At 39.7% G+C, this 23,778-nt stretch overlaps 1 protein-coding gene across 1 annotated transcript in view; it reads right to left on the bottom strand.

Annotated features, from left to right (window-relative positions):
* Positions 1-570: 570 nt before the first annotated feature.
* The window catches only part of LOC136863531 (zinc transporter ZIP1), a 193,535-nt gene continuing 170,327 nt past the window's right edge, over positions 571-23,778 (bottom strand). The window contains exon 2 of the mRNA XM_067139920.2: positions 571-1,031. Coding sequence (XP_066996021.2) covers positions 934-1,031 — 98 coding nt within the window. The 3' untranslated portion in view covers positions 571-933. The remainder of the gene's footprint in view (positions 1,032-23,778) is intronic.

Below are 23,778 nucleotides of genomic sequence, written 5' to 3'. Positions count from 1 at the left end.
ATTTCTACATCTGTAAACTTTTAAAGTTTTGAGATATAGACACACTCATTTTAAAATTTCACCCCCCTTTTCACCTTCTTAGCGATGGAATATCCAAAAATCCTTTCTTAGAGAGCACTTAATATGAATGTATCCCCAAAGTTTCATTTTTTTATGTCCAGTAGTTTTGGCTCGGCGATGATGAATCAGTCAGTCAGTCAGTCAGTCAGTCAGTCAGTCAGTCAGTCAGTCAGTCAGTCAGGTCAAGTTGTTTTATATAGATTTCTCCAATTCCAGACCAACACTTTCATTGTTTTATGGATATACAATACAAATAATATGATTTACCTTAATTATGAAATATAACCTTACAGTATTTCAGTCTTTCAATCTGTCGAATAAAAAATATTTTGTGTTTGACCAACTGAAAAACTTTAATGTTATACTAAGCCGACTCTGGAAAAAAAGGTTTCTATCTTTGAAAAAGTGAAAGTCATTCACTTATATCTTCACATTTATGGCACGTCACTAGTCAGCTGAGAATCCTACATTATCCAATCAGATTTAATAAATGAAGAGAACATATAGATATTTTACTTGAGATTCAATTGTATTTTCTTGCAACATTTTTGACACCAACAAAATAAGATGATCAATTTTTCAAAAATTACATTTTCATTCAGGTACATAGTAATTCCATAAACGGGACACAATTACGATTGTAGCATCTCTTGACCTCATTAATTTGTGCAATTTCTTACAAATTACTTTCATTCACGATACATTTATTAACCACCCACCATTGTATCACCTATGGGTTTTTCAACACGAGAGTTCAAACAGTGCAGTGCATTAGAAATGAACTCCATTTTCAAGACCACTCGGAGTTCAACAGAGAGTAAACACGTATAATGTGGACGGAAGACTTGGAAGATTTGTTGAAGAGTTTTATTACTATGAACCAAGGGCATACACAGTGATGGCTTCTGATGTCGAAATCTCTGCCTCCATCTCATGGCTTTGAGGATTTCCATGCTCATGTTCATGACCACCTGAAAAAAAGAAAAGAAATGCGTTAATAACGAAGCATTTTTCAAAGGCTTACAAGTTAGGGGTTTTCAGTTTGGTAGAGATGCTGTTCGCCCAGGTGGCCTCACCTGCCATGCTGAACAGGGGCCTTGTAGGGGATGAAAAGATCGGAAGGGATAGACAAGAAAGAGGGAAGGAAGCGGCCGTGACATTAAGTTATATAGCATCCCGGCATTTGCCTGCAGGAGAAGTGGAAAACCACGGAAAACCACTTCGAAGATGGCTGAGGAGGGAACCAAACGCCCCCTCTACTCAGTGGACCTCCCGAGGCTGAGCGGACTCCGTTTCAGTCCTCGTAGCACTGTTCAAATGTCGTGGCAGAGCTGCGAATCGAACCCGGCCCTCCGGGGGTGGCAGCTAATCATACTAACCACTACACCATAGAGGCGGACACCACTTATATGAAAAGCATTAAAAATGAGTTTAACTATTGTAACCGTACAACAGGGTTACAGATTCCATTCAGTATTTATTATTATTATTATTATTATTATTATTATTATTATTATTATTATTATTATTATTATTAACCCGATTCATTAGATTTTATATATTCTGTTTCTCATCATTTAGACTGTAATAATTAGGTATCACGTATATTATTGTATTTAATCATAGGTTAAGTGAAATTTATTTGTAATTATTCTGTATTGTAGTAAGTGAGATTTGTTGGTTTCATATTGTCATGCTGTGGCTTGTAACTTTGGCTCGATGAGCTGGCATAGTATTTTGCAATCGAGGCTATGTTTAACTGTGCAAGTAGATTTTCCGGTGACGCATTCAGCTTAGTCATTCTCAAGCCGCTTGGGTACGCTTAGACAACACTTGACTGATGACATCAGTGCGTGGGCACGTGATTGCGACCAAGTGTCAGTATTCGCCAGCTACTGTATGTTGAAGTGGAAGGGATGGACAGTGAGTAGGGAGAGGAGTCGTCATCGCGAGGTGATATAAGTCGAGGCGACGGTGGGAAGAGGTATTCAGATCATATCGTTCAGTTCATATCGTTCAGATCATAGGTAACAGTCAGAGGTATCAAATGGAAGAAGTGGTCTTAGCGTGATGGTCAGAGCTAAGAGTTGTGTTTTCAAGAGGTCTTGTAATAATCGAGGAGGTCTACAAGTGGTGGTGGTATCCGAGCAGAGACGGGTACTATGCTGATAAAGAAACATCATCTTCTTGTGAGGATGGACTTCACAAGATGTTTCAATAATATTTTCAAATTATTTAAAATATATTGAGTGGACGTAATTACATTGGAGCTCCCTACACGCGTACATGGTATGTAGGCCAACTCCTTGTTATATAAGAAGATAACAGCAGACGGCTCCCGACTTCAGCTCAGAGGTTTTCCCAAGAATTTCAAGTTCAACAGCGGTGAATGCAGACATCAGGTAATTAAAGCATCAGACATGTTATGCATTCATAACATGAAGAAGAATGTAATCAGCGGCGATATCACATCTCACTTCAAGTTCATGCCAATAGCTTTTTTTTAGATTAAATTTTCCTTTTATTTAGTACCGCAAATCTCACGATATATTTCTTTTGTTAAATTAAAAGACGTCAATGATTGTTCATTGTGACGTAAATTATAGTCATAAACTCAGTTTTATTTTAATTATAATAAGTGATTCCAGTTCCATGTACAATCCTCAATTGTGGAAATGCAACAGTAATTTAATATTTTCCTGATCCATATCCCTGTATATTGCCAGATATGTGAGTTTATCACCTCACGCCTTGAGATAATTGATATAAGAGGTATGCTCTACCGAATTTTGTTGTTTTTTATATTTATATTGTGTGGAAGATATGAAGGTATAAGAGTAGTGGAGTAACCACAACGTGTCGCCAGCAACGTGGGACTCGAAAGGTTCAGAAAAAGTGTTTCTGAATGGCAATATACATGGATCAGTTCTTTTAATGAGTACGCACATGTTAAATTCACCGATTAATGTTAGGAAGGTCATTTTGTTGAAGTCTGTATTTAAGGGGTGATGTCAGAGGAAGTGCAAGGGGAAATAGCTTTGAGATCGCGAAAAATTAGTAGGAAACCGAAGATGGACAAGGATAGCAATATGCAGTCAGGTGATGAGGCTGAGGTTATTGTGTCCAAGGAAATCCAAGGTGGTAACATAAATAGGAAGTTGGTGACTAAGTTGGGACCGGCGGAAAGTCAGAAAATAGTAGAAAGTGAGGAAAACGCTGTCACGCAAGATCAAAGTAAAGGGGTGATTGACCTGGGTTTATTTAATTTGCTGATGTCCAAAATGACTGAGCAGAATAATGCCATTAGTGAGAAAATTGAATCTCAGAATAATATTATGAGTGAGAAAATTAAAGCGGTCATTAGTGAGAAAATTGAACCTCAGAATAATATTATGAGTGAGAAAATTGAATCTCAGAATAATATTATGAGTGGGAAAATTGAAGCTCAGAGTAATGTCATAAATAGTATTAATAAGAAGATTGATGATGTTAGTAATAAGATAGATCATAAGGTGTTAGAAATAAGTAAGCAAATTAATAATTTAGAAAGTAAGGTAAATAGGGAGTGTAGTGACATCAGAGCTGAGATGGAATTGGGTCGGAGCAATCTCCATACTGAAATAGAGCAAGTTAGTGAGACATGCAACAAACAAGGGCATAAGATTGATGAATTAGGCGCCAAGATCGAGTCTAAAATGGGGGAAATCAATGAGTTAGTGGAAGAAAGGTTTGAAAAGATAACCAATACAGTGGGGCAAGAAACTAGGAAATGTATTAGTAGGGTAGAACATGTGGAAAGAAAACTTGGAGAAGTAGGTGATCTAGAGAGTGAACAAAAATCATTATTACAGAAGGTGAGAGAATCGGAAGAAAAGTTGCAGGAGGAATTAAGAAAAATTCAAGAAAAGGCTGAGGAAACAGTGGAAGAAAAATTTCTGAGTTGCCAGAGAGTACTCCAGCAAGAAGTGCGTGATAGTAAGAATGTACTTGAGATAATTGTAAATAATGGTTTAATCACCAGAGATCATGATTTACCTAAGTTTTCTGGGAAAGAATTCAACCCGATGGAATTTATGAGAGTAGTAGAGAAGAAATTTGCTGTTCAATTAAGAGACAATATTATTGGCTGGGAAACTGTATTGGAGATCTTATCTAATGCTTTCGTAGGAGAGACTAAGTCTTGGTTTCAAGTATATAAAAGCTCGATGTCTAGTCTAACTGAATTTAAGGAGAAATCCATGGCTAAACTTTGGAGTGAAGGTGTTCAGAGTAGAGAGAGAGAGAGAGAGTAATGTTTGGCAGGTATAATTCTAACGAGGGTGTTAGAATGACTGAATACTTTTTGGCTCATGTTTTGGTGTGGAGAAATTTAGAATGTATTGGACCTGAGGCTGATATAGTTAGACTTATGGCTAAGCACTATCCCGATAGAATAAGAGAAGCTGTTTGTATGCAAAGAGTGGAGACTATTAAGGAAATGGAGATTTTGTTGGAAAGTTTTGATGCTTTAGGTAGTAGCTTGAATAATAGTAGGACATTAAATAGGAATGTAGAAGGAAGGGGTAACCAATCTAATAATCAGGACAGGCCTATGAATAATCGTAACTACAGAAGAGAATATCAGGAGAGACCTAATAATAATTTCCACAGGGAGAGAAATTATCAAAATAGTTCGGAAAATTTCAGGACTGGGAGGCGTGATTATGGTAATCAACCAGAAGCTGGGAGGCGGGAGAATACAGGCCATAATAATAATAATAATAATGAAGCTAGAGGGACTAGGCAACAGAGGAGGCCGACTGAGGTGTGTAACCAACAAGTCGTAACCGAACCAAGTACTTTAAACGCGCAACGGACTGTATAAACAGGTCACTGAGACAGTCCGTAAATGGTGAGTTCACGTATAAGGTAGATAAGTATGTTAATGTCGACCAGTCTATAGTTGTAAGTGAACATGATTGTGACCTAAGTAGCAATAATTCAAATGTTTTAAGTGACGACTTAATCGTAGACAATAAATTTTATAAGTGTAATTTAAATTTAGATATAAGGCAAGATTTGTTAAGTGATCTTATATTATGTAATGAGGATAATTTAAGTAGTGTTACTGTTACACCGACGATTGAACTGCTGATATGGGGCAGAAAAGTTAAGATTTTGTTGGACTCTGGTAGTGAGAAGTCATGTGTAAATTCCAAGCTGTATGAGGAAGTTTTGAGAGAGAAGTATGAGGTAGCGGAAATTCCAGTGAGAAATACGTTCATCGTAACAGCTGTTGGAAACAAGTCTCAAAGAGTGAATAAACAAATAGCTGTCCCCATTAACATAAGTGGAGAGTGTATTTTCCAACCATGCTTAGTGGTGCCTAATTTAGTTTATGCCGTTATTTTAGGTACCGACTGGTTAACGTGTCACAAGGCTAAATTAAATTTTGATCTGTGTAATGTCAATCTTATTTGGGGAAAGAGTAGCAGGGAAGTCAGTTTACCATATGATGTTTTGTCAGAAATTAGTGCGAATAAAGTGTGTTCTAGTACGGAAAGGCCTTGTGAAATTCCTAATATTAGGAAAAATATTGATGTCTGCCATGTGTCTATACAGAGAGATTCTAGAGATGAATTGTATGAGACAGTGGAGAAATGTAATTTAGCGGAGAGTCAGAGGGACGAATTGTGTGAATTATTGATATCACATAGTGATGTTTTTAGTGACCGGCCTGGCAGAACACATCTTTACGAACACAAATTTAATGTTCTTGATAACTCAACTTTTGTAGGACCGAAATATCCCATTCCGTTAAAATACGCTAGCGCTGTTGAAGAGCAGATTGACATTATGCTAGATTATAATATAATTGAACCATCATGTAGTCCTAATTTAAATCCACTTGTTATTATACCTAAGAAGGATAACACGGTAAGACTGTGCATTGATGGCAGATTAATGAATATGAGAATTGAAGCCGATCAGCAAAGGGCGGAGACGGTAGAGGAACTTATTCAACGTTTTGAAGGTAGAAAATGGTTTTCTACTTTTGATTTGTCGTCATCTTTCTGGCAGATTCCACTTAGAGAAAGCGACCGTCCACTTACGGCGTTTGCATACAAGAATTGCTTGTATCAGTTCGCCAGGGTGCCTTTCGGGACCCGTACTTCATCTGCAGCATTAATTAGAGCCATGAGTAAAGTATTAGGGAGAGATACGGATAGTTTTGTGACCATGTACATCGACGACATTGTTATAGCATCCCACACGTTTGAGGAACACATGAAACACTTACAGATTGTTCTACATAAAATTAGGGAAGGGGGATTTACATTAAAACTGAGTAAATCGACATTGTGTTCACAACAGATTACATTTTTGGGACACACTGTATCTGAACAGGGGGTAAAACCGGAACAGACGAGATTAGACAAGATAAACAACACTCCTACTCCACGTAATGTTAAGCAATTGAAATCTTTCCTGGGAATGTGTAATTACTTTCGACGTTTTGTGGGTAAATATTCTGCGCTGTTAGAGCCGTTTCGTGAGCTATTGAAAGGAGGTGCGAAGTGGAAGTGGAGGAAAGAACATGATGAGGCTTTCCAGAAGTTGAAGGATGGATTTAATGAAGCAGTTATGTTGAGATATCCTATGTCAGATCGTGAATTTATTCTCATGACTGATGGTTCAGAGAAGGGAGTTGCTGGATGTTTATGTCAGAGAGATGATAACGGCAATTTAGGCATAGTTTCCTTGGCAAGTCGTGGGCTCAGTATGGCAGAAAAGAGATATACGATCACTGAGATTGAATTTCTTGCAATCATGTATTCATTAAGTAAGTTTAGAATGTATGTTTTAGGTAATAAATTCGAGATATGGACTGACCATCAGGCCTTGGTATTCTTAAATACTTATAAACTAACTAGTAATCGTATGACTCGTTGGATTTTAGCCATAAGTGAATATGATTTTAAGATACGTCATATTAAAGGGAAAGATAATGTTATGGCTGACTTTCTCAGCAGGTATCTCCCTAAGGAGGAAAATACTGTCTCTTTAGAGGTGAAATAAGGTATTTTGATTTGTGTTGGCTCGATGACTGATAATACTGCAGAAAGAGATAGACTTCGTTATCTGTTGTCCGAGCAGGAAAGAGAAGAAGAGTTGGCGGGACTGTTGACCTCGCTTAGAGATAAGGAACCAGGTACTGTTCTAGTGAACGGTAAACTTACGTATAAGTTATGTAATGGTTTTCTCACTCGGAAATGTTATTCTGGGAAGTTCAATGTATGTGTACCTAAAGCCCTGCAAGAGGATATGATTTGGTTTTATCATAAGGAGCTGGGTCATTTTGGAGCAAATAAGGTCTTATATGCTATTCAGGGTAACTTTGGTGGAGGAATATGGGAAGGCACGTGAGGAAAATACTCGCTACGTGTGATCTCTGCCAACGCTCTAAGCACCCGACTAGACTTCTAGAGGGGCCCAGGCAAGCTGTTACTGTTGACAGACCCGGGAGGCTTATTAGTGTTGATCTGTTTGGACCGTTAGTTAAATCCAGATATGGTTACCAATTTGTTTTTGTCTTGATTGATGCCCTCAGCAAATATGTCAAGATGTACCCATTGAGGAAAGCTACAGGGAAGGGTTGTCTCAAACAGGTCGTGGACAGATATATTCCTGAGTTCGGTATCCCCTCAGAATATTATCTGATCATGGCAGCCAGTTTATTTCGAAGATCTGTAATACCAAACTAAATGAACTGGGGATCAAAACTATATTTTCATCGGTACGTTGCCCGCAAAGCAATATGGTTGAAAGAACGATGCGTGAAATAGGACGTATATTTAGGGCATATGTGCATGACAAACACAACTCGTGGTTCTCACAGTTGAGTAATGTCGAACGTTGGTGTAACATCACGTTGCACGAGTCCAGCCTACTGATGAAATTGCGAGTATGTTAGGCTTGGACTTGGGAGAGGAGAAAACTAAGGATTTTTATATCCAGCTGGCTAGGGAGAATTTAAAGAAAGCAGGAGATAAACGTATTCGCCAGCAGAAAAAGACTACTTTGGATGAATTTGAATTTGGTGACAAGGTTTTACTCAGAGTGCCACTCCCATCATCAGCAGAAGCTGGTCAATTTTCTAAGTTTTTCTTGTTATATCAGGGATACTTCACCGTAGTGAAACGGATTGGGAAATGTGCTTATTCATTAGAAGACAAGGAAGGAAATATCGTAGGCACATACAATATAAGAAATCTTAAGAAATATATCATGTGAGTTTGTTGATTAATTTTCATTATTATGTTAATTCACCATGTTTTATGAACAGGACTTCAGTGAAATTGGCGTGTGTTGCGATATTAAGTGAAGCACGGCAGTGCAATAAACTCCAGTGCTTGGAGACAGTGTATATAATGAAATGTCTTCGAGAATTACTTTTGAACACTCAATGAACGTTTGAAACGACAGAAGTGAGAAAGAAATGTAATCTGTATGTAAATAATACTGTATAATCAAAGTGAAAATGATAATTGATCAAGGTTTTATATGTGTAACAACGAACATCCAGATGGATGATACTATGTACCCAATTTGTAAAGGGCATTTTTATACATGTATCTATGGTGTACTCGATTTCAGGTGATTATGTATATATTTCATGAATCAATCGATTCAATTAATCGATTATTTCATGAGGGAGGCGTTCTGTAACCGTACAACAGGGTTACAGATTCCATTCAGTATTTATTATTATTATTATTATTATTATTATTATTATTATTATTATTATTATTATTAACCCGATTCATTAGATTTTATATATTCTGTTTCTCATCATTTAGACTGTAATAATTAGGTATCACGTATATTATTGTATTTAATCATAGGTTAAGTGAAATTTATTTGTAATTATTCTGTATTGTAGTAAGTGAGATTTGTTGGTTTCATATTGTCATGCTGTGGCTTGTAACTTTGGCTGGATGAGCTGGCATAGTATTTTGCAATCGAGGCTATGTTTAACTGTGCAAGTAGATTTTCCGGTGACGCATTCAGCTTAGTCATTCTCAAGCCGCTTGGGTACGCTTAGACAACACTTGACTGATGACATCAGTGCGTGGGCACGTGATTGCGACCAAGTGTCAGTATTCGCCAGCTACTGTATGTTGAAGTGGAAGGGATGGACAGTGAGTAGGGAGATGAGTCGTCATCGCGAGGTGATATAAGTCGAGGCGACGGTGGGGAGAGGTATTCAGATCATATCGTTCAGTTCATATCGTTCAGATCATAGGTAACAGTCAGAGGTATCAAATGGAAGAAGTGGTCTTAGTGTGATGGTCAGAGCTAAGAGTTGTGTTTTCAAGAGGTCTTGTAATAATCAAGGAGGTCTACAAGTGGTGGTGGTATCCGAGCAGAGACGGGTACTATGCTGATAAAGAAACATCATCTTCTTGTGAGGATGGACTTCACAAGATGTTTCAATAATATTTTCAAATTTCTTATTATATATTGAGTGGACGTAATTACATTGGAGCTCCCTACACGCGTACATGGTATGTAGGCCAACTCCTTGTTATATAAGAAGATAACAGCAGACGGCTCCCGACTTCAGCTCAGAGGTTTTCCCAAGAATTTCAAGTTCAACAGCAGTGAATGCAGACATCAGGTAATTAAAGCATCAGACATGTTATGCATTCATAACATGAAGAAGAATGTAATCAGCGGCGATATCACATCTCACTTCAAGTTCATGCCAATAGCTTTTTTTTTAGATTAAATTTTCCTTTTATTTAGTACCGCAAATCTCACGATATATTTCTTTTGTTAAATTAAAAGACGTCAATGATTGTTCATTGTGACGTAAATTATAGTCATAAACTCAGTTTTATTTTAATTATAATAAGTGATTCCAGTTCCATGTACAATCCTCAGTTGTGGAAATGCAACAGTAATTTAATATTTTCCTGATCCATATCCCTGTATATTGCCAGATATGTGAGTTTATCACCTCACGCCTTGAGATAATTGATATAAGAGGTATGCTCTACCGAATTTTGTTGTTTTTCTTAAAAAAGCAACTGGCGCTCAAACAAATGTTATTTATATTGTGTGGAAGATATGAAGGTATAAGCGTAGTGGTTGGAGTAACCACACTATCGTCACCTTGTTCTCCCTCTACGTATCTTACCATTCTAGATCCAGTTTTTTATACTTCTAGGTAACCTATCCTCCCGCATTCGCTTTACATGACCCCACCGCCGAAGCTGGTTGATAGGTACTATTTCATCCATCGAGTTTATTCATACCTTAGCCTTTACCACCTCATTCGTAGTAATGTGCCAACTTTAAGGAAACCAGCAGTTTTTCCTCGCTACTGTTAATATAACCTAAAAGCAAAATCAGTCTGAAAACAAACCTATGTAAAGATAGTTCCGTCTGGCAAGCCTGTGTGCTATTTGGGTATATTTAACAACATAAACCAAAGCAAGTAACTTTTATGTGACGCTTTATATCAGAAAAAAATTAAATCCTACAGCTATGTGCTTGGTATACCATTAATTTTCAAATGTACCCATGTTTAAGGTAGTACAGTTTGAATTGTAAATTCCTATTGAGTTTTTAAACCGTAATTCCCACTACTTAAGGATTAATATATTTTCAGAATTATAATTGAAATAAAATACAGTCAAACGACATATCTCTCTGAGAAATTTTGTGTAAAATTTCATTAAATTCCGCCCAGTGATTTGTATGTGATACCATGCTGGATGGCTGAGACACACACCTTTTGTTCTTTATATTATAGAGATAATGTATATTTTGAGGTAACGTATATGAAGAAACCGATGAAATCAAACTCACAACTGATGTTGACAAATGCGATCATTATAATTTCATGTTCCCGATCACGATTAAACTGTGTACTTCCAGTACAATTCAAAATATATTGGCCATCATGAGAGCATAGCCCTACTCTAGGTGGATGGCAGATACACTGAAGGAACCTCCACGAAGATTGTTGTCACAAATAGGCCTATCTTCAAGAAATAAAATTGTGTGCGCCCTGGAAAAGTTCATGAATTAAGAGTCAGCGGCTAATCCTTCAAACACCAAAATCACGAAAATGACAAATCTTGACGATAAAATATGTATTAGCCACATGTAATATTCCATCTCGTATATTACAAAATCATTTAAACAAATCGATGCACCTCGTTATATGCTGCAAAAGATAAGTTGAAGGAATTTCCACCGTCACCTACCATAGCCTAGCGTTTATAGATCCAGCCTCCAATTCTACACTCATGCTAACAACGTCGGTGGAAAAGATCCTAATATGCAGAGGTGGAGAGAAACAAGCACAGCTTGCCTAATTATTAAGTTAATTTCCTAGAAATTTTACCAAAGTGTGAGCAAATGGATATTCCTTTTATGTAGTAGGCCTACGTTTTAAGGAAGTAATTCTATTATGTAGGCCTACTGAAAAGAATAACAAATATAATTCATTACCCAAAAATGTCGCCTAATATTGAGGTCCATGTCGTAATGCTATATATATCCTTATTTTTCCAGTTTTCTAGTGGCTAAATAAATTTTCTGCAGTCCCTTAAGTGCGGCCAGTATCCAGTATCCGGGATATAGTGGGTTCGAACCCCACTGTCGGCAGCCCTGAAGATGGTGTTCCGTGGTTTTTCCATTTCCACGACCACTTCCTTTCCACTCCTATCCCTTTCCTGTCCCATCGTCGCCATAAGACCTATCTGTGTCGGTGCGACGTAAAGCAACTTGTAAAAAAAATCACGGTTTCATGTTACACTCAAGATATACGAATATTAAACCTTCATCGCAGTCTGTTTCACTTAGCACGATATCATTACGAACAGTATAATTAAAATGTCCGTATGATCTAACGGCACATAACCATCATCACACAGGGAATTCACATAATTAGCTAAACCGCCGTCGTTTGTAAACACTACTTCAGAGTTAGCGACCATTATTCCTACGAACACGTGATAAAATTGCTAGTACCGAGCTCGATAGCTGCAGTCGCTTAATTGCGGCCAGTATCCAGTATTCGGGAGATAGTAGGTTCGAATCCCACTATCGGCAGCCCTGAAAATGGTTTTCCGTGGTTTCCCATTTTCACACCAGGCAAATGCTGGGGCTGTACCTTAATTAAGGCCACGGCCGCTTCCTTCCCACTCCTAGCCATTTACTGTCCCATCGTCGCCATAAGACCTATCTGTGTCGGTGCGACGTAACGCAACTAGCAAAAAAAAAAAAAATGCTAGTGGCTTTAGGTCGCACCGACTCAGATAGGTTTTATGGCGACGATGGGATAGGAAAGGCCTAGGAATTGGAAGGAAGCGGCCATGGCCTTAATTAAGGCACAGCCCCAGCATTTGCCTGGCGTGATAACATTGCCATAAGGAGGAGGAACATCTCAGAACTTGTAGTATAGAAAGCATAGTCTATGGGATCGACACCAGGATTACCGGACACGAGAAATGGGACAGATCCAAAGGAAAGCAGAACGATATGATTTCCAACAAAAGAGTAGTGTTGCGAAAATATTGCAAGTTTTGGGCTGGGAAAACTTGGGAGTAAGGAGTAAAGCTGCTCGTCTAAGCGGTATGTTCCGAGGTGTCAGTTGAGATATAACATGTAACGAGATTGGTAGAAGAATAAGCTTGAGTAGAGCTTCTAAGAGTAGAAAGATAAAATTGGAATTCAAGAGAACAAATTGAGGCAAATATCAATTTATTCACAGGAAAAGGAATGCGGAAGCGGAATAATTTATCGATTGAAATGTTCGATATATTTTTCTCAGTTCTTTGAATTAATATAAGAAAACTCCGGCTCCATGGCTGAATGGTTAGCATGGTGGCCTTTAGTCACAGGGGTCCCGGGTTCGATTCCCGGTAGAGTCGGGAATTTTAACCACAATTGGTTAATTTCGCTGGCACAGGAGCTGGGTGTATGTGTCGTCTTCATCATCATTTCATCCTCATCACGACGCGCAGGTTGCCTATGGGAGTCAAATCAAAAGACCTGCATGTGGCAAGCCAAACTTATCCTCGGACACTCCCGGCACTAAAAGCCATACGCCATTCCATTCCATATATAAGTAAAGAACAGCGAACACTTGTTGGGCGACAGACCTAAAAGCAGATCAATGGTGATTGATTGATTGATTTATTTATTTATTTATTTATTTATTTATTTATTTATTTATTTATTTATTTATTTATTTATTTTATTAAAACAAACCAACATACAAGGTATCTGGTGACATATTTAGAAACTACGTACTTTCTTCTCCACACAGTGAGCGACTAGTGCTGCTATCTCTCTCCGAAACAACTGAACTACAAGCCTTTAAACATGGACGACTTGATGCGGCGTTTTAGCTACATTGCTCTTTACCGGCCTTGACAATCGTTTGTGAAGCCTAGCATAATGTTGTAACTGGAAAGTTTCTCCATAATGCCGCTGGGGAGTTGGCAGCCCTAACAGAAAGCTGTGTACCGTAATTATCGTATTTCCAGTTTCAGATGTATTATTTTTTCTTGCTAGTGATGCTAATATGTTTGTTATTGAGAGCTGATAATTATGCACGAAATCGTTTGTTTTCTTATAGTGTAGTGTCATGACTTTTTTTAAATTGCGTTTACAAATCTTCGAATATGCGATATTGCTGTGCAAAGGGACACTGTCATTTAACGAATTTTCTGCAGACTGGGACAAATATGAGGGGCTCAAAGCAATTTCTCATTATAACTTAGCCCCAAACAGTAATTCTGCTTCTTCCGCTCTCTATAGCCTTTATTTAAAAGATTATTATTCATCTGTAGGCAAAATTAGGAGAATAAAAAATTTTCTGTACCATCAGTGTTCACTATGTGTCCTAATTAATAAAGTTCCCGAAGTACTAAACCGCACGACCCTCGCCCACGAAACGCAGAAGAGTCGAAGCTGCTTATGAATTTCAAAATCCCGTTGCTAGCTGTTTAATATCCAATAATCAAATTACAGGCAATTATGAATCTAACATTATATAGGGGTAAGCCATACCACCCATACTGATAATAATAATAATAAGAAGAAGAAGAAGAAGAAGAAGAATACGTTTCTTAGGTCATTGTAGGAAACACGCTTAGACGAGGACTTAGCTAGGAGTTTAATAATATATACCGAGCTCGATAGCTGCAGTCGCTTAAGTGCGGCCAGTATCCAGTATTCGGGAGATAGTAGGTTCGAACCCCACTATCGCCAGCCCTGAAAATGGTTTTCCGTGGTTTCCCATTTTCACACCAGGCAAATGCTGGGGCTCTACCTTAATTAAGGCCACGGCCGCTTCCTTCCCACTCCCAGCCCTTCCTTGTCCCATCGTCGCCATAAGACCTATCTGTGTCGGTGCGACGTAAAGCAAAAAAAAAAAAAAAAAAACTGGAGTTTAATACACAGATGAATTCCTGGTGCAGATCTTCCGCGTTGACACCTCATAGGAGATACCGCGTGTGTGAGGATGGAGGTCATAGGAATTAACCAGTGACGGTTAAAATTCCCGACCCACCCGGGAATAGTACCCGAGATCCATTGGGCGAAAGCCCAGACGCTAACCATTAAACTATGGAGCCGTACACACAGACCCATGCCTTAAATATTGAGAAAAGATATAACCCGGTTGTGAGTGAAAGTATTCGACTGAACAGTACGTTACAAAAGAAGTGACAAAGATACAAATAGGTGTCTATTCAAGTTGTGGGAAAAGCGCAAGAAACGTAAAATTAAAAGCACCTGGAACGAACCTATGAGCGAGTTTGGCACAAATTTTATGGAATTACATCCTTCTAGACTGGATTGCACGTGGCAATGATATTATTATTTCATTCTTAATTCGTTTACCATCCAGGGTTGGATTTTTCCTCGGACTCAGCGAGGGCAGTGTCCTGGAGCATGAGCGTGAGAACCAGCAACTCGCCCAGGCGGCCTCATCTGCTATGCCGAATAGTGGCCTTGTGGGGGGGATGGGAAGATTGGAAGGGATAGACAAGGAAGTGAGGAGGAAGCGGCCGTGGCCATAAATTAGGTATCATCCTGGCATTTACCTGGAGGAGAAATGGGAAACAACGCAAAACCACTTCGAGGATGGCTGAGGTGGGATTCAAACCCCCTTCTATTTAGTTTACCTCCCGATGCAGAGTGGACCTCGTTCCAGCCCTCGTACCATTTTTCAAATTTCGCGGTGACAGCTAATCACACTAACCTCTATACCACAGAGGCGGGCATTATTATTATTATTATTATTATTATTATTATTATTATTATTAATATTATGTCCACATCCGTAACGTAACCGTTAGCACTGCCGTTCTCGGAGGGCTGGATTTGATTCCCGGAACTGCCAGAGACTTGAAAATGGCACGAGGGCTGTTGAAATGAAATGGCGTATGGCTTTTAGTGCCGCGAATGTCCGAGGACATGTTCGGCTCGCCAGATGCAGGTCTTTTGATTTGACACCCGTAGGTGACCTGCGCGTCGTGATGAGGATGAGATGATGATGAAGACGACACATACACCCAGCCCCCGTGCTAGCGAAATTAACCAATTAAGGTTAAAATTCCCGACCCTGTCGGAAATCGAACCCGGGACCGCTGTGACCAAAGGCCAGCACGCTAACCATTTAGCCATGGAGCCGGACACGAGGGCTGTTATGTAGTTAAAATGGTGCATACAGCTCACCTCCACTGGGAGTGTGCCTGAAAAGAGGTGCACCACCTCGGGACGAGGGCACAAGTTTACTTGTACCTTTTTATTATTCAATTATCTAACTTCCGTCAGAATAGACAGCAAGTGGGTACGAACGCTCCTGAAAGTCAAATAGCACCCGCAGTCATAGTTTGATGATGTGTTCTTTAGCACGTCGCACAAGAGACAAGAACATTAGTCAAGACTCACTATCTGCTGTTGTTAATTTTATTCAGGTGATCGCGTCATCCTTGCGGTCGGTGATTCACTAAGTTTCACCTTGCTTTAGAACTTTTCCTGTATTCACTCTTTGTTTCCTTAACTGGCAGGCAAACCCAGTGTAATAATGTACATCAAGAAATCCATTTACATGAAATTGTACTTTTAGTGAAATATTTCTACTCTAGGCTACTTTTTAAAGCTTTTGGGTTAGTTAGTCAGTTAGTTCGTTTGTTCCTTATACTTATCCCAAAGGCTGGGAATAATGTTGTAGCTTACCATCACTTAACCGATAGATGCATATAAGAGAAAATGTCATATATAAATCACATTACATGTTGCTTTACGTCGCACCGACACGGATAGGTCTTATAGCGACGATGAGATAGGAAAGGGCTAGGAGTGAGAAGAAAGTGGCCGTGGACTCAATTATGTTACAGTCCCAGCATTTTCCTGGTGTGAAAATGGAAAAACCACGAAAACCCATCTTCAGATCTGCCGACTTTTGGGTTCGAATCCACTATCTCGTGAATGCGAGCTAACAGCTGCGCGCCCCTAATCTCACGGCTAACTCGCTCGGTCTTAGACAAACTAAATTCAGTTCTGTGAAAGGTCTAAGATGGAGATTTTGATGAGAAGTACTGCTATTGTTCAAGACGTGTTCAGTTCACCAGGAAGGATGTGGGTTCGATTCCCCGACAGGAAATTGGGTGATTTAAGAAACGAAATTTTCACTTTCGGAAGTGCACTTGGCCCTAAGGTTCACTCAGCCTACACAAAAAATTAGTACCAGTTTAATACCTGAGGGCAAAGGCGGCCTGGCGAGAGCTGACTACTCTACTCCACCAAGTGCCGAGGTTATTTATTTAATCGTATGGTGATTTTATACAATATATATACACAACTTTAAAGTCCATCCTTCTCAGCAATTCAGATAAACCAGGTGTAAGAGCGAATATATCATCAGGAGTGCCAGGGTACGAATGAAGAGGACATCGTTGGACCAGGTGCTCAATCGTCTGTTCTTCCAGGTTACAAACACACATTGGAGAACTGATCCAACCCACTTGTACCTTAATTGCAACAACCATGTCCAGTCCTTAACCTGTTGATACGGCACCAGAGGTTCCTCGGTAGGTAAAAACCGTTTGGCTTCTTTGCGGGATCAAGATGGTGGGCAATTGTTCCCAATGTTTTTGTTGACCACTCATGCTTCCAGCTTTCAGTTAGGTCAAACCCATCCGCAATGAGTTGCCCTGCAGTGACAGTTGCTGGTCTTCTTGATTGAAGTCGCTGCTGTGATGGATGGCAGAATTCCTGCTGCAGTGGCAAAAAGGGTGATGAAAAGATTTTCTCAGCTTTTCTTAGTAGAGCTTGCTTCCGTCTTAAGTGAGGTGGAGGGATGTGACTCAGCACAGATAACCAGTGACATGGAGTTGATTTGATGGTACCAGTAATGCAACGCATTGTATCATTCAATTTTGTGTCTACCTTCTTCACATGTACACTTTCCGACCAGACAGGAGCACAGTACTCAGCAGCCCAGTAGACAAGGTTAATGCCAGTTAAACGTAGACAATCAGCAGAGGCTCCCCAGGAGGTACCACAGAGCTTATGCAGGATGTTGTTTCTTGCGGCGACTTTATGAGAAAGCTTAGTGATGTGCTCTTTGTAGCTCAGGGTTCTATCTTAAGTGACTCCAAGATAGTTTGGGAAAGGGTTGTACCTCAGCTTTCCTCCGTTGAACAGAACTCTTGGTTTGTAGCTCGCAGCACGATTCGCTAGATGGAAACTAGAGACTTCAGTTTTTGTTTGCTGGGGATCAATCTCCAGGTCTTAAAGAAAGTTGACATCTTCTTAAGGTCCTCCGTCAGAATTTGTTCACCGTCTTCAAAGTTATTACTCTGTGCTACCAATGCGATGTCATCAGCATATATGAACTTGGCTGATGTTGTGTTTGGTAGGTCATGAATGTTCAAACTGAATAGCAATGGTGCTAAGACAGATCCCTGTGGTAGACCGTTGTTTAGTTTTCGTTTGTGGCTATTAGTATTGCCTAGAAACACTTCTAATTGTCTTTCACTAAGCATGCTAGATATTAGATCCAGGATTTCTCGACTTGGTACAGATTGCAATAGTTTGTAGATCAGTCCCTGTCGCTAACAGTGTCATATGCACCTAAGTCGATGAAAACAGCTGTTGATTTTAGTTGTCCTTGAAAACCAGCTTCGATATGTGTAGTTAGGACAAGAACTTGATCGGTGCAGCTGCGTCCATGTCTGAATCCAGCTTGTTCAGGAGTAACAGCTTCAATGAACGGAGCTATTCTGGTTAGGAGGATTCGTTCAAGAAGCTTGAATATGCAACTGAGCAGTGCTATTGGTCGATAACTTTCGGGGCTGTCCTCAGGTTTGCCAGGTTTGAGAATGGCTATGACTTTTGACAGTTTGAATTGTCTGGGCAATCTGTTCTCTTGGAGTATGTAAGTGAAGAGAGAAGTGAGCCAGTATATACAATGCGGGCCCATGTTCTTAATAAATTCATTATAGATGTTGTCGGGACCAGCAGCCTTGCCGATTTTCAGTTGTTTAATTGCATTTTCTACTTCAACTGTGGAAAAGGGTCTGGAAAGCGGCTCGTTTCTCGGGGCACTGCGCTTGAGTTTAGAAAGGTTACATTTTACTATTCTGGTATGATTCTTGTCCCTCTTTGTCCTTGTGAGGTCTACGATCCTGTTGGCAATAATCTCAGGACTCAGTTTAGGATGCGGCTTTTTGGGGTGTAGCTTGCCAGTTAGCCCATTCAAGATTCTCCAAGCTTTCCTGCTTGACTTTGCGAAGTTCATTTCTTTGAGTGTAGCTTCCCATTTCTCTCTTCTGCTCTTATTTAACGAGTGGAGTATCTGTGAGCCCACTGTTTGATTTCCAGAACTTTGGTATTCTTGGTATAAAGCCTCACTATCTTCATTCCATCCAGATACATATTCCTTTCTGTAACCCCTAGGAATGTTGGACTTCGGAGCTTTGATAGCTAGTTTAACAAATTCGTCGTAGTTATTTGCTGTCGGCTGAAGATTCTCCGCAGCTAGGCTGGAGTCAAGGTCTTTTGTGAATCCATCCAAGTTGGCTCGTTGAAAGTTCCATCTGGGTAAGGGCATTGAGTTTACAAGGGGAATTTTCAAACCGATTTCCACCATAAGAGGTCGGTGTTAACTGTTTGGGAAGTTGGACAGAACAGTGCCGAGTGGTGTTCAGTGGTTGGTCTAGTTGATCTTTAGACACGAATGTCAAGTCTGGGTTGTAATCCTTGTTCCAGCGTGCGGAGTGGAAGGTTCCCTTGTCTTTTACATCAAAAACCAAATGCATATTGTTATTTTCTGCCCATAGAACTAGAGACTCCCCATTCACGGTGTCATACCGCCAGTTTGTGTGATGGCTGTTGAAGTCTCCAGTGTATACACAAGGGCGATTAAAAGCCGGCAGTACTGTAGGAGCCCAATTCACACATGGAGGCTTGTAAAAACTGACCATTTTAAAGTCATTTATCTGAATTGCTATAGTATAAATGTAGCCATCTTCAGTGCAACCAATTACTTGCACTCCATTTAAACTTGACTTCACATAAGAGGCTATTCCATATTGTGGATGATGGATAGCTTCGACCAGTGTATAACCGGGTATTCGTCCTCTACGCTGGAGATCCTGTTCATCTTTGGTATGGGTTTCTTGAATGTTAACAACATCAATGTTAAGGTCATGCATTATTTCTTTCTTTTTTTTCTTTTTTTTTTTCAGATATTCGCATTTGGCAGAACTTATGCCTTCAATATTAAGTTGGTTAATGCGGACTGGGTGTTTCTCACATCTAGTTTGATGGTTCTGAAAAGAACCGTTACTTGTTATGTTTCTGGGGATAGTATAAATCACATTTAACGCTGTTACTCGTTTAGCACCACCCGGGGGTCACATGTAGGGTAATGTGAGGTAATACCTACGGACGTGAGTAACGTTCAACCCCCGAGGTTACGGATAGTGAAAGCCTCTACCTTCCACTCCTCCAAGGGCCTTGATGGCCGGTACGGAGATGACTGTGCTTTACTGCTCGGTGAAGCATCAGAGGCAAGGTGTAGATGGCAGGAGTTATAAATTGTATCACGTACTCGGGCTGAATACTAGACTCAGTGCTGCGAGTGAAGGAAACTGAAGCACAAAGTGGTCACTGAGTGCGGCGGATAACGTCATCCTCTTCCAGGAACCCAAGTGAAAAGGAAAAGGCGTATGCCTTTTAGTGCCGGGAATGTCCAAGGACATGTGCGGCTCGCCAGGTGCAGGTCTTCTGATTTGACGTTCGTAGGCGACCTGCGCGTCGTGATGAGGAATAAATGATGATGAAGACGACACATACACCCAGCCCCCGTGCCAGCGAAATTAACCACTGATGGTTAAAATTCCCGACACTGCCGGGAATCGAACCCGGGACCCCTGTGACCAAAGGCCAGCACGCTAACCATTTAGCCAAGGAGCCGGACAGGAACCCAAGTAATCGACACTAAGTAGCCAACCGCGCGGACTTCAGACTTCCTCATAATGTAGGGAAGTGGGGACGCGTATTTCAATAAATTTCAAAACTCAGGGACTTCTTGGCAAATTAATGATGAAACCAATATTTTACGATCATTTACACAGTAAAATGGAACGTCTAAATTGACACGCAGTCAGCCTCAATGAGGTCAGATGAAAATGTCTTCTCACGGCAACTGAGTCAATACAACAATTATTATTTGAGGAGTGCCTGTTAAAAGGGTGTTATTTCCATTTCAGATTTGTTTGTAGTATTTCATCCACATACATTGCAGTAGTTGAATCCTATCGAATGCCATGAGCAATCCAGACCAGAAAGTTGTAATTCCTCGAATGTAGTACCATACCTGGTCATGGGTACGCTCCATGTGCCTTTTATTATACGTTTCCTTGCGTTTTTCCACAACAGCCTTAGCCCTTTCAGACCGAGTACGCACAATTGTGCGGGTTCGTATTTTAGTTATCCCTGACCGTATTTGATGTTTTTTCGGCGCTACACCGGACTGCAGTGATTGTGCAGGACACGTGGCGTGTATTTCAATTGATTTTAATATGCGCTTGACCGCCAGGGCGAAGGAAGAAGAGTTTAAAAAGCACAGTTGATCGGCGTGATGGCAGGAAGCAGTAGTGCCGAAAGTAAGTATTTATTTACTGCGTTTATATTAATCTAGAAGCTTTACTGAATACCGGAATATATTCAATGAAGTGTGTACATTGATTAGTGAACGTAAATTTTGAAGCTACACCATCGTACGTGATACGAGGTTTTGAATTTTGATACGCACAATTGTGTGGGTCCTGTTTTTCGGATGTTAGTTTCTATTTTGTAAAATAAACTATTAATATGTGTATTGAGGAGCATTTTAGTCAGTTCTTGACGTACAAACAAAAATTCACACCTCCAGTTTTCTTTCAGGTCTGAAAGGGTTAGGGTGAAAATAGTGCCTTTCCTACAGACACTCCTCATTTAATTCTGAAACCAAAAAGAATTAAATATAAAATATATTTCTCTGTACAAGTCCACTCACTGTTGGTGAGATTGATCTCATTATGTGCAGAGATGTATGCTTGGGTAATCCCCTGATCTTTTCCTGCATGTAGTCTCTTCCATCTCGCAGCGAAGCAGTGGGGGGGGGGTTCAGTTAGCTGCATTATTTTTTTTACAATTTGTTTTACGTCACACCGACCTAGATGATGGGTTAGGAAAAGGCTAGGAGTGGGAAGGAAGCGGCCGTGATCTCAAGACACAGCCCCAGCATTTGCTTGGTGGAAACATGGGAAAACACAGAAAGCCTTCTGAAGGGCTGTCAACAGTTAGATTCGAACCCGCTATCTCCCGAATCCAAGCTGATAACCACGCGACCGGAACCGTGCAGCCACTTGCTCGGCAGCTGTATTATTAAGTAGCTTGATAACTAGTTCATGCAGTGTAGTTTTTAATTTGATATTAAGTTTTCCTTAAATACAATATCAGTATGGTAATGGCTGTTAGTTTATGGATCCAACACGAAAAGGAAAAGAGAATTACGGGATGATTCGAAGAAACTGAGAAGTCAAGCGGAAACCAAACGGTGCTATTCATAGCCATGATTAGTAGGGCTCGGATTCGTATGCACTAAAATGTCCGAAAATATGTATGTACATATCCACTAAAAATGTTGAAAATATGCACGAAAATATGCACTAAAAATAAAACAGAATACAGTTACCAAACTCATTATTTCATTTTAACTCGGTGTTAAATTGATAAACAAGTTTAATTCCTTGCAAAATGATACATGGCAGTAGGTTTCAACAGTTTTTCAATGTTTTCAGGAGTCAATGACTTTCTGTTGTCGGACAGAATTAATTTATACTTTGAAAATGATCATTCTACGTTACAGACGTAAATGGGCAATATTTGTAAACCCGCACTGACTACTCCGAACATTTTTTAGGCATTTTTACAGTTTAATCTGGTAAAACACTGCAATAGACGAAGAGCAAGTTAACAGATGAACGCACTTGTTTAAGCAAACCTTGCGAGGCTACTGTAAGGAGAAAGAGAAAGGAATGTCAGAAAGAAGGAAACTGCTGTTGTGAAAAACGTCATTATCCATATATCTACCTGTATTGCGACATTGAAAGCAGTTTCCTTGATCAGGCAGGTCTTCTCATGTTGCCAAGTGATGTGCAACATACAGAGCTCATTAAATTTTTCATTTCGTTCAAAAATCATACATAACTGATCACACTAAGAGAAATTTATGTCTGTATATGCACTCACGTTCAAAATATGCATTGGCATATGCACATATGCATTTTTTTAAAGTCCCGGCCCTAATGATTACAGTCGAGCCGCTGGCTGTCCGGCCCTGACGTTTCTCAGATAGTGTTGCCGATTTTGAACCATACGATATAAACAAACACACACACCTAAAATATTTCACGTATACGTAGATCAGATTCTGTGTTAATGCGACGGAAATGCGTACGGAAATGTGCGAAAATTGTCTCTAATATATTGAAAACCAACACTGGTGTAATCATAATAATAAAACGTTCCAATTAAAATTAACTGCACTCCAAAACAGCGTAAATATAACAAAACATTCCAGTCGAAGTTATGCATATTCCAAGAACAGCGTAAAGATAATAACAAAGCACTGCAGTCAAAATTAAGCACACTCAGAGAATAGAATAACCGTAACTCAAAAACAGTAGGCTATAGACTTAATATAAATTAACAACATTAAAACCGAACTGTGTGAATAGTGTCACCGTAATTTTAATAAGTCAGAATTTAAAAAAAAAACTGAAAATAGTATCAACGTGGCAATAAAAACGTCGCTGTTACAATAAAACTTCAACATGCTCATAGAATAGTAGTGCCGAAATAATAAAATATTGTAATGAAATGAAACAAATTATATACTCACAGGGACTAATCCAAAGGGAATACGGCACACTCTCCGAAAAAATCGGTGTCTTCGTCCTTGTCACTAATGTTACTGGAGTCACTGCTATCATCCTCACCCAGGGAAATAATAAGTTCTTCCACTCGACAATCAACAATTCCATCAGCTTCATTTGCCTTGTGTAAATCTTCCCAGGTGTGACTCACAACACTTTTCCGCTTATCCGCTGTAACAAGTTTGACTACCTCGTGCACTAAGCGTTCAACATCAGT

Source organism: Anabrus simplex, chromosome 1, assembly GCF_040414725.1.
Source record: "Anabrus simplex isolate iqAnaSimp1 chromosome 1, ASM4041472v1, whole genome shotgun sequence".
NCBI lineage: Eukaryota > Metazoa > Arthropoda > Insecta > Orthoptera > Tettigoniidae > Anabrus > Anabrus simplex.
This window is presented reverse-complemented; position numbering and strand designations above follow the sequence as displayed.